This window comes from Myxine glutinosa, chromosome 8 (assembly GCF_964187855.1).
Source record: "Myxine glutinosa chromosome 8, kmMyxGlut1.1, whole genome shotgun sequence".
NCBI lineage: Eukaryota > Metazoa > Chordata > Myxini > Myxiniformes > Myxinidae > Myxine > Myxine glutinosa.
This window is the reverse complement of record NC_136268.1, coordinates 34,278,626-34,290,825: the sequence shown is the minus strand read 5'-3', so window position 1 is coordinate 34,290,825 and position 12,200 is coordinate 34,278,626. Positions and strand designations below refer to the sequence as shown.

At 43.6% G+C, this 12,200-nt stretch overlaps 1 protein-coding gene across 10 annotated transcripts in view; it reads left to right on the top strand.

Annotated features, from left to right (window-relative positions):
* The window catches only part of LOC137432409 (ATPase family AAA domain-containing protein 2), a 155,564-nt gene that overhangs the window by 85,675 nt on the left and 57,689 nt on the right, over positions 1-12,200 (top strand). For all 10 annotated transcript variants that reach the window (XM_068124315.2, XM_068124313.2, XM_068124320.2 and 7 more), the window contains 2 exons: positions 1,392-1,578; positions 8,213-8,398. In XM_068124315.2, coding sequence (XP_067980416.2) covers positions 1,392-1,578; positions 8,213-8,398 — 373 coding nt within the window. The remainder of the gene's footprint in view (positions 1-1,391; positions 1,579-8,212; positions 8,399-12,200) is intronic.

Below are 12,200 nucleotides of genomic sequence, written 5' to 3'. Positions count from 1 at the left end.
TGTTCCCCCCTTTCTCGGCTGTTCCTTTTGTTCTGTTGTGTGTTCAGTGTACTAGTACTAGCTCTTCCATGAGCCTTGACTATGTATACAAAAAAAATTGCCTTCCTTGAAGAGACCGCATGTTGTTTCAAGGCAACTACCTCACCACAGCTTTTGGTGTGCCATGGATGATAGAATATTTATGATAACTGTAGACGAGATTAGGTGAATCTCTGCATAATAGAGATGGATTCTGTCGAAGAACTTGCAGGCCGTACTAATATCAAATGTCGAAGAACTCAGAAAAAAAATAGGAGACCAATTCTGAGATTAGATGGAAGCTTAGGGTCCCTGCCAATCTGCCTGAGTGGCCTGCCTGGCTCGCCGGTGCTGAGGCAGCTCTGAAAATAGCCAGATAGATGTTGACTTTCACAAGCACATGATCAGATCAACCAATTGGAGCATTGTAAGAACAGGCAACATTAGCGGGACAGTTGGAGGATTTGCCACAAGGGAGGATTTGCCATGGCAGAAATCCCATTTGGAAAGTTCACAGATTGTCAGGCCTAGGCCTGGGGGTTTGTGTACGTGAAGGAGATTATGTTTGAGGGGGATAGGGGAGAGTGGGGGACGGTACTGACATGAAAGGGGTTGACACCATTTCCCATACTCGTTATGAATCAAATTTTGTTTGATAATCTGAAGGGCAGAAAGACCAAGACAAATTTTACGGTTTGGGTGGCAGGAAGGATGATTTTGGGCACGATATAAACAGTGCTGTATTAATGTTATTGTAGACCGCGCATGGGTTTGCTAGCTCTCCAGGAGAGAAAGAAGGAATATCGGAGGACACTTGGAATGAGAGTGAAGAAAATAAAATTGAACATTTTACAATTTATAATTCAAAGGGATTTTTTTGACACAGACAAATGGGAGTTGGAATAAAAAGGAAAGGAATAATGAGGAAAGGTATAGCTTGGGACTGAATGACTTGGCGGAATGAGATCATAATGAATGAAAATTATGAATGACTTACTTATTTGTGGTTGTTTTGAGAAGAATAAAGAAATGAGGGAAAGGTTTTTGAAGCAGGATGAAAGAAAAAAGCAGTGAATGAAGGAGAACGCCTGCCCGTTGAATAACGTGTAAGGCCTTAATGCCTTACATTAGTCTTAACTCTTTCACGAGCCTCGATTCAGTATACCAAAAAAAAAAAAAAGAAGCCTAACCAAGACAATGGTGATGAGCAAAAGAAACAGAGTGGACAATCGATGGCAAGACACATCTTGAATGGTTCGCTTGACTCCGGAAGCAGGTCACTCGGAGAACAGAGATAAAGCTTTCAAACCCCAGAACCAAAAATCTTGTGACGTCTGTCTTCTTTGTCTGCTTCCCTCCATTTCTCCTTACAGCTCAGCCCCACAGCAACCTTGCTCACATCGCCCGCGGCTTTTGCTGGACGGTGCTTCAGGCTCCGGCCAGACATCGCATCTGGCACCTGCACTTGTACACAGTTTGGAGCGACTGCCAATCCACAGACTGGACCTGCCATCTCTGTATGGTGTGAGTGCACATACACCTGAGGAATCATGTGCACAGGTAAGGGATTTTGCTTGTAGTCTTTATTTTGCTGTATAATTATGAAACAACTGGTTTTTGACTTGGGAAGTTAAACTGCACCTTGTGTTTCAGAACATAATCTGTGAAAAATTTTAAACAGATGTATGTTTAAAACTAAAACCCTTCCATAACCGTGTATATTCTCAGAAATTCAAACCTCGTTGCCGTAAAGTTTCTTCCTCACCTCATTCCTTCATCCCCCTCTAATGTTGAAATATGAACCTCCATGGGTCGTGCTTCATTTTGTTTTTGGTAGTCAGCCAAGCGATATATTTTTTTTAATATATATTATTTCATGGTTAATCTGTGAGGGTGATTTTTATTTATTTATTTATTATGAAACAGGAACAAGGAAAAAAACGATACGGGGAGATGCATGCAAGAATAAAAAGGAATTTTTTTTTCAACTATGCTGTAGTCTGTGACCGCCAGCATAAAGTGGTATCTAGTCATTGATATTTTTAAGTGCAAGCTAAAATGGAAATCCATTCTACGTTATTCACAATTAATTTTCTTTTAAACCTAACATTAACTCTAACTCTTGTTGACTTGCTCAAGCTCCCCTCCCCTCATCAAATACAAATTGATGAAGTTCAAATTCCTCAAGACGGATTTGACACCATAAAAACGCAACAAAAAATCCATTTGGGTAACATCAAAGACACTTTATTCAGAAGTTACGAGTAAAATGTCATTTTATAGTGTGAGAGCCAATGATAGCTGTCATTGTATGATAGTGTATGATAGTGTATGTATGTATGTATGTATGTATGCAAGTATGTATGTACTGTCGGATCCCGCTGTTCATGGGGGATATATTCCTGGAAAGTGCTGCAAATTGTGACACCGTGAATGGCAAGGCATTTGTTTCAATGGAAAAAGGGGGGATTGGTTTCCGAGTCGTGAAAATCCACGAATGGCGAGGCAAAATCCGCGAATGTCGATGAAAATCCCTCAAATTTCGATGAAAATCACACGAATGTCTGAAAATCCACTAATGTGTACCGTGCCATTGTTTCAATGGGGGAAAAGGGAGACAGCTAATTGCACTAATATATAGGGTGGAGTGTTTTCATTCTGTACAGTAACTGGCGGGGATGACGTGCTATGCACCTGGTGGAATATCCGGCGAAGCTGTTCACAGTGTGAACGATGGGATATTTCATGAAGCAATGCTTACCCATTGTTTACTGTGTGAATGACCGGATATCCTGCGAAGCAATTAGTCTAGTCGGAAGAGGGGGGTATCATGCACCCCCCGGAAATATACTTCTAATCAGTGTTACGAGATTGGAAAAGTTGTGTAGAAAATGATGAGCTATGTTAAAAAGTTGTCAAAATGTCCCACGTATTATTTTTATGCAAATTAGTGCCGCCATTATCGAAAAATCTAGTTTCACTATATATCAGGCAATATTGCAGATAACTGAACAAATAAGGTGTCTAGACCCATGCTTTGAGGGTCAAAGATCATCATAAAACTATTCCTGAAGTGGCCACATGTATCTCTGGCATGCTATTTTGCAAATTTGTCCTGCCATTACTGCCATTTCCTATTTTCGTAAATGTATTCAATACCTCCGTTAATAGTTCTGCATCTTCGTCGATGCCAACTGATGTTGCTGGATATTCAACGTCCAAACCAACAAGGTAAGAAGTTAACTCAGCTGCACACACACACACACATGTGGATGTCAGTTTCTGCATGGAATCAGAAACAAGCAGCATCACAGCTGAGCTAGCTAGCACCATGTTAGATATAGCTAGCCTCTTAAAATCTACGTAGGTTTCTTGCTTAATTGTTGTTATCATTGCTGGTATCACTAAAACATTTGTTAGTGCCAAACATTAGCTACACACGCATGTGGACGTCAGTTTCTGCATGGAACCAGAAACAGGCAGCATCAGAGCTGAACTAGCTAGCACCATGTTAGCTATAGCTAGCCTCTTAAAATCTACGTAGGGTTCCAGCTTAATTGTTGTTATCACTGCTTGTATCCCAAAAACATTTGTTAGCATCAAACATTAGGCTACTGTAGAACATGATGGTTGCATTCAGAACATCTGTTATCAGATTGAGAAGTCCAGATTTCATAACAGGGCGCCTTTAACATTAATGGTGATTTCTCATTCATTTCTCTAACAGTGGTGGTAGAAGTAGACATTAAGTCGGCATGCCCAAAAGAAAACGGAGTGTAGATCCTGCAGCCCACAAATACTCTCCACCTGCATGCATCCTTCATGTGCCATCCATGTCTGATCATGGTCATTTTATACCCCTCACTAAAATCAAAGGAACTGCTACAGAAAAACTACAACAGCTTCAGAAGATCCGAAATTGACACGTCCACCAATCACATGAGTCCCCATATCGTATGCAATCAGTGTGTGACCAGATCCCTACAACTCTCCCCGATGACGTGGAAAGTGTTGGGTATCACCGCAACTGTTATCAGCGCTTTACTGGCAACCTTCAGCTTCTGGGAGATGGTACAGAACCAGAACCATCAACCTCACAGCGGCATCACTCCCCTCGTAAATCAGGGGGTTCTGCTGGACCCATCTTCCCGCCAGAGTGCATTTTCTGTGACAAAGTAGAGATCAAAGATGGTCATCGTAAAACTAAGAGACCTGTATACTTCACATCTTATTAAAAAAAAAAAAAACCACCTTTAGAGGCCATTTTTCCCCGCAAAGCGGGGGTTGGCCTTTTTCGGGAACCGTGGTTGTTTTTCGGTCCCCTTTTTGAAGCAATGTTTTACGGCCGGATGCCCTTCCTGACGCCAACCCTTTTTGCCGCCTTTAACGACAAACAGGGAATTACCAGTGAACTGGTACTCAATTAGCCGACCTCAGAAGGATGACAGGCTGAGTCAACCCCCCTGGCGTTAATTCAGCGATCGACCGGGATTCGAACCCAGGATCGTAGGATCCTAAGCCGGCACCCTAGCCGCTAGCCCAACACCAGGGATTCAGTCTAGCCCAACAACACATCTTATAAGAACAAAGAAAATGCATGGGAGCAAATTGAATCACGGGCTGAGAAAATGGGTCTAGTTCGACTTCATAGATCGGTGAAAAGCAAAGACCTCTTTGCTTGTGAGGCCAAACACCATCCGTCATGCTTTAAATCTTTCCGCACAGCGTTCAGTAACTACGAGCGCGGGACTTGCAGAGCCGAAGGAGCAAAATATACCGAGCAGGCTTGCATGTCAGCCGCCCATGAAAATGCATTCGTCTCGGTACTGAAACACATTCAGCTCAGGTCGTCCAACAAAATGAGGTCCTACAGCTATCTTCCTTGCGCTTGCTCTATATCGAAGAACTTAAATCGAATGGGTACGAAATCTCAAATTATCGCTCCGAGAAACTACTGAAACGCCTACAGAATGACCCAATCAAGGAGCATATCCACTTCATGAAGGTTGATCATGACAAAGCTGATGCCATTTCTTTCTGGCTTGTGTACAGTTCAAATATCACCGTTTCCAATGCTCTTGCACGAGCTTACACTCTCGGAAGCACAGATAAGTACCAAAATGTTGCTCTCCTACTTCGTCAGAATATTCTACAGGCTTTCAAAGAGTCCAAAGACCAACCCTGGCCACCAACAGCTGATGACATGTGGAGCTCACTCCTGAAAATCTCCTACCCCCAGACCTTGTCCAGTTCCTCAGCATGGTTATGGCTGGCAAGGAAGACATGGAGACTGAAAAGATGAAGCGTATGGAGTGATCAAGCGTATGCAGTGTCAGAAGCAGATCTGCCAGCTCCTGCTGCGAGTATGGAGTGATCAACAGGCAGCTTCAAAGCTGGAGAGGACAGAGATGTCAGTGCTGATCGTGGAGGGGAGAGCCCATCAACTTGTCTCATCAAATGGCAAGGTAAATTGAAAACCCATATTATTATTAATTATTATTACCAGGATTAACTTAAATAATATTGCCAAAGTGCTTCTTTGTGATTGGTGAATAATAGTATAAAATTTTGGTGATTGGTGATGCGATTTTTTCTTTCAGTCTTATATTTAAATATTGGTAAAATTGGTAAATTATAAGTGATTATCTGTGATTTTTGTCTAGATCTAGAATGGGTTGTGACTGAAGTGCAATGCAATGCCCCTTTGTGTTTCAGGTTAAGGTGCGTGAGCTCCCCAAAATCTACAGCAACCAGGAGAGACTGATACAAGGGTGGTACTGTACCTCCATCATGCTGCTGCCCTCGGATACAAGAATGCTGTGGTCAGAACACCTGACACAGATATCTTCATGATTCTTCTCTACCATGCTCATGCCATCAAGCTGACTGTATACCTGGATATGGGGTCAGGGAAACGTCGACAACTTCTCAACCTCTCTGAGCTTGCAGAATCCCTGGGAGAAGACTACTGCGCCACTCTTCTTGGGTTCTATGTGTTCAGCGGAGAAGACTGTACCAGTGCCTTCAAAGGGAAGGGGAAGGTGTGGGGCCCTTGAAAAAGCTGGAGAAGAACCCCAGGTTTCACAAGGCGTTTAGTCAACTCGGTGACTACTGGACTCTCAAGCCTGAGGTGCTGAGGCAGTTGGAGCAATTCACCTGTCTGATGTATGGACAGAGTCGTGAGTCTTCAGTTTACGTCGTCCGTGCCAAGTTGCTACGCAAAATGGTTGAGGAAGACAAGAAACTCACTTCCAAGTCTAAGGTCGACCTGGCTCGACTTCCTCCATGCCACTCTGCTCTGAAGCTGCACGTCCAACGTGTGAACCACCGTGTCGCCTTGTACAAGCGAGCTGATGAAGCTATTCTGGAAAAGCCAAAACCCTATGATGAGGGGCAAGGATGGATGAGGACTGATGAAGGAGTGTTGAAACCAGTATGGTCCTGCGGTCCTGTCCTACCAACCTCGCTAGTTGATCTCCTGGACACCGGAGAGCGTGAACAGGAAGAGGAGGAGGACGAGGAAGGAGAGGACGAGTTGGACTCTGACGATTTCATTGAAAACGATGATGAGTGATTCATAGTGGAGAAGCATTTACCTGACTGTTTATCTGGAATGGGAAAGAGAAGAGTTCTATTATGATGTTTGACCCTTGTACTACAAAATAAATAAACATTGGTTAAAAACACAACATCTGTCTAGACACCTTATTTGTTCAGTTATCTGCAATATTGGAGTCTCTTAATTGGTAAAAAGGTGATTATTTTGTAATGGTGGCACTAATTTGCATACTAGCATGACACAGACACATGTGATCACTTTAAGAATAGTTTTATTATGATCTTTGACCCTCAAAACATGGGTCTAGACACCTTATTTGTTCAGTTATCTGCAATATTGCCTGAGATATAGTGAAACTAGATTTTTCGATAATGGCGGCACTAATTTGCATAAAAATGATACGTCGGACATTTTGACAACTTTTTAACAAAGCTCATCATTTTCTACACAATTTTTCCAATCTAGAAACACTGATTAGAAGTATATTTCCGGGGGGTGCATGATACCCCCCTCTTCCTACTAGACTAAATGTTTAGCGTTTGAACGGCCGCATATCACATCATGCAAAGCTATTCACTGTGTAAATGCCGGGATATCAAGCGAAGCATCCTGCAAAGCATCCCGCGAAGCAATGTTTACCGTGTGATTTTTATCTTGACCCTTCATCTAGTCATTTGCAGTGATGGAGCGTTGCTCTGATTCTGAAATTGTAGGTTGGGTTGACTATCCTGGGACATAGTTGTATTATTGGAGGCATGGAGAAAGGTTGTGCTGTACGTGTGGGAGGAGGGTTGGTGGACCAAGCATTTAGCTGACAGACAATTTTGTAAAATAATCTTTGTGGAGAATAAGGAGAAGAGGAGGAATGATAGATTGTGGTGAAGCAGAGCAGCCAGCTCTTCGCTGATGGAATGTAAACCTCATGGATCTGGATGATTTCCTCAGCACCAGCAAGCGTTGTGTAGCACTACAACATGCTGTTCATCACTTTGCCTGTCTCGATCTTTGATTCACAGGGCAAGTTTATCGATGATATCTCTTCCTTAATTAAATTAAGTGTTTCACTCCACACCCCAGGGAAGATATCTGCTGCCATTTGTCTTCCTGACCTGAAATTTTAGGTGAAAAATCCCTGGGATAATGGGGGGAGGAGGGGAAGGGGGAGGATTGACTTACGATTTTCACCTGTATACATGCCAGTCAGTGGTTTACATACTGACCCCCTGCTGCAGGCACAGGCACTATTAGCCATGGCACCATATAATATACATTTCCCCATTTCCCCATCCCCTTTCCACCCACATTCTTTCTTTTTTTTCTCTTTTTTTTATTTTATGTTTTCCTTGTTTGTGTTCAAGATCGAGGCTCGTGAAAGAGCTAAAAATACAACTTACTTTTCTCTCTTTCATACATGAGTTTCATACATTTCAGGAGTTTCTCTTAATCATACATGAGACCAAGGATAAAATTGGTATAAAAGATAAAGCATGCGCATATTGTTACAAACCTTGTAATTTCAGTTTATTTCATATTTTCTACTCTTCCACCCCACCCCCCCCCCCCCAACCTCTACTCCGGCACCCCTCTACCCCCCCCCCCCCAAAACATTTCTTCTGCATGTGCTCTCCTTAACAGCTGTTCCGTGAATGCCGTCGTGCTGTTCCGAGCATGATTTACATGCCGCACATTGGTGCTTGGTGGGAGGCTGTGCCCGAGACAACACGTGCCACCTTTATTACACTTTTGCAGGAAATTCCGCCCTCTATGCCAATTCTCCTCCTGGCCACTGCTGACTGTCCATACCGTACACTGCCGGCTGAAGTAAGTTGTGCAGATAGAGTAAAGTTTGTTGGAATAGCATGTTTGCCTCTCATGGTTATTGGTACCATAATAGGTTCACCGGAGGGGACTATAGGTTTGCTGTCTGTCTGTCTGTCTCCCAAATGTGGTTTTCCAGAATTTTTGTTTTTTCTGGTAATAACCACTCGTATTAACGTATTAACCTGAAACTTGGTACATGGCTATATTATGATAAGTTGCAGAAACTGCAGCTTATTCTGTAGCAATTGCTGAGTGCTTGGAACAAAAGCATTCATTGTAACCAGTAGGGGACATATATTGCAAATAAATTCTCCCTCTTTTATTATTGTTACTATTATTATTATTATTATTATTTTTATTTTTATTATTTATTTATGCCTCTGCCGACGAAGTCGCCGGAGGCATGTTTTCGGTTTGTCTGTCCGTCCAAGATAGGTTTTTGCTACAGCCATTACAGCGATTCTCAAGTAACTTGTGAATTTGAGAATGGCTGAAGGGATCCATGTCAAACTTTGTGCAGGTATGTATAATGAGGTCGATATGAACTGATTAGATTTTTGGGTCACAAGGTCAAAGGACAGAGGTCATGTTGGGTAAAAATCCTGTTACTGCGATAACTTGAGAACAGCTGAAGGTGTTTTGACCGAAGATGGTACAATTATGTATTGCGATGCAATTGTGATGATTTTATTTTGGAGTCGAGAGGTCAAAGGTCAGACATCCTGTTAGGTAAAAATTCTGTTACCGAGTTAACCTGTGTGCCAGTCATGGGATTTTCACCAAACTTGGTATAATTGTATATTATGATGCAAAGATGAACTGATTGGATTTGTTGGTGAAGAGGGCAAAGGTCAGAGTTCCTGTTAGATAAAAATTCTGTTACCAAGCTAACTTGTGAACCAGTGATGGGATTTTGGCCAAATTGGGCATAATTATATAATCTCAACATCAAAAGAAACTTATCAAATCTTTTGAAGGACACTCATTGAAATCCTCCACGCAAAAATGAAAAATATTTGAACACAGAGGTAAGTGCAGCTATCTTTACTAAACACATGTCAATAAACAAGAGGTTTCCTCAATCACAAAAAAGCAAAAAGCATAAACATCACAAGGGGTGGTGCAACAAAAGTCACAGCACTGCAACACAAAGGCACGCACCTGAATACAGTCAAAACAAAATGACACAGGAATGGATACAACACTCCTAACAGTCAAGGACAGAATGACAGCAGTCCTCAATATCATGTGTGTCCTCCTTGAGCTGTTATGCAGGCTGTACACCTCCGGCGCATGCTCTGTACCAGGTGTCTGATGTGGTCCTGGGGAAGTCTGTCCAACTCCTCCTGCAAGCCTTGAATGAGCATTTGCCGATTGACAGCCGTTGATCTCCTCTGCAATTGAGGTTTGATCTGATCTGATTGATTGATCAATCTGATCTGATTGATCTGATCTGTTTGATTTGATTGATTCTGATCAGAATACAGAGAATGAATGGGATGGCAACATAGAGAGTAACCCAGTTTTAGGACCGGCAGAGAAGATAACTGAGAAGGAAGTTGAGGAAGCGATAAAAGCAATGAAGGGTAGAAAAGCGGGAGGGCCGACGGGAGTTGTGGGAGATATGTTGAAGGCAGCAGGAAGTTGGGGTGTGAAGAGAATGACAGAGATCTGTAATCTGGTGGTGAAAGAAGGCCGCATTCCAGTGGATTGGGAACTGAGTACCCTCGTCCCTCTATACAAGGGGAAAGGTGACCCTCTGGAGTGTGGCTCGTACCGAGCGATAAAGTTATTGGAGCATGGAATGAAGGTATTGGAAAGGGTGTTGGAGAGGAGGATAAGGAAGAAAGTGAAGATCGACGAAATGCAGTTTGGATTCATGCCAGGAAGAGGAACGACAGATGCGCTTTTCATTGTGAGGCAGTTGCAGGAGAAGTACATGGAGAAGAGGAAGAAGTTGTTTCTTGGGTTTGTTGATCTGGAGAAAGCATTCGATCGGGTTCCACGCAAAGTATTGACATGGGCATTGAGGAAGTTAGGAGTGGAGGAATGGTTGATCAGAGTAGTGATGGCAATGTACAAAAGAGCGCGCACAGCTGTAAGGACGAAGGACGGGAACAGTGGTGAGTTTGAGGTGAAGGTGGGAGTGCATCAGGGGTCGGTACTAAGTCCACTACTATTTGTAGCTGTGATGAAGGTGCTCAGAACGTAAAGGAGGGTTTACCGTGGGAGTTGTATGCAGATGATCTGGTGTTGATTGCGGAAAGTATGGATGGACTGAAGGAAAAGATGAACACGTGGAAGGAATGTATGGAGACAAAAGGTCTGAAGGTGAATATCGGAAAGACGAAGGTGATGGCAAGTGGTAAAGCATGTGGTGAGGTGGAAAGAACTGGGAAGTGGCCCTGTGCTGTGTGTAGGAAGGGTGTCGGAGTGAACTCCATTCAGTGTACAATGTGCGCTGAGTGGGTTCATCAAAAATGTAGTGGTCTGAGAGGGTCATTAACCAGTGTGGCAGCTACATTCAAATGTAAGGTGTGCACAGAGGGAGCTGCAGATGGAGGAAATGTTGAGTTGGATCTTGGAGACGGCGTGAAGCTGGAAGGTGTGAAAACATTTTGCTACCTCGGAGACATGCTGAATGGAGAAGGTGGATCAGACTCGGCAACGGTTGCTCGAGTGAGATGTGCATGGAATAAGTTTCGGGAATTGAGTGGCGTGCTGATGATGAGGGGAGTGTCGTTGAAGCTGAAGGGAAAGGTGTATGCTGCATGTGTGAGAAGTGTTATGATTTATGGGAGCGAGACATGGGTAATGAACGTAGAGCAGCAACGAAGGTTGGAAAGGGTGGAAATGCGAATGGTTCGACGGATGTACGGAGTATCGTTGAGAGAGAGGAAGACAAATGATGAATTGCGAAAGATGATGGGAATAGAGCCTGTGATTGATGCTGTGAAGAGGAACAGGTTGAGATGGTTTGGTCATGTGTTGAGGAAGGATGAAAGTGACTGGTTGAGAAGAGTGATGGAAATGAATGTAGAAGGAAGTAGAAGACGGGGAAGACCGAGAAAGACTTGGCTAAAGATGGTGGAAGAAGAAATGCGGGCATGGGGGTTAACAAGGAGAGATGCAGAAAATAGGGCAAAATGGAGAAGATTGTCATGGGGACCGCAAGGCTAACCCCTGCTCTAGCAGGGAAAATGGCCTTTAAAATGCATGTTGTTGTTGTTGTTGATCTCCTCTGCAAGACGTCGACCAAGATCATCCCATAAATGCTCAATGGGATTGAGGTCAGGGGAATAAGGCATCCAAGGCATCACTTCAACACCTTGTTCCTGGAGGAAGTTGGTAGTCAGGCGAGCAGCATGGGGTCGAGTGTTGTCCTGCTGGAAAACTGCGATGTCAGGATGAGCCTGGAGAAATGGCAGCAGATGAGGTCTCAAAACTTCATTGACATAATGCTGACTAGTGAGATTGCCTTCGATGACGACCAGAAGTGTCCTGAAACGGGTGGAAATGCTGACCCATACCATCATACTGGGTCCTCCTCAACGATTGATCTGGCGAATACAGCATTATGCATACCTTTCCCCACCTCTGCGCCATACCCGTTGGTACCCATCAGCAGCATGGAGGGAAAACCTGGACTCGTCGCTGAACAAGACTGCACTCCACTGTTGCTGTGTCCAACGGCGATGCTGCAGACCCCATCTTAGTCTGTTCCACCGATGCACGATGTTCAACACTGGACCTCTGCAAGGACGGCTTACCACCAGGCCCCGACTTCTCAAGCGCCTCCACA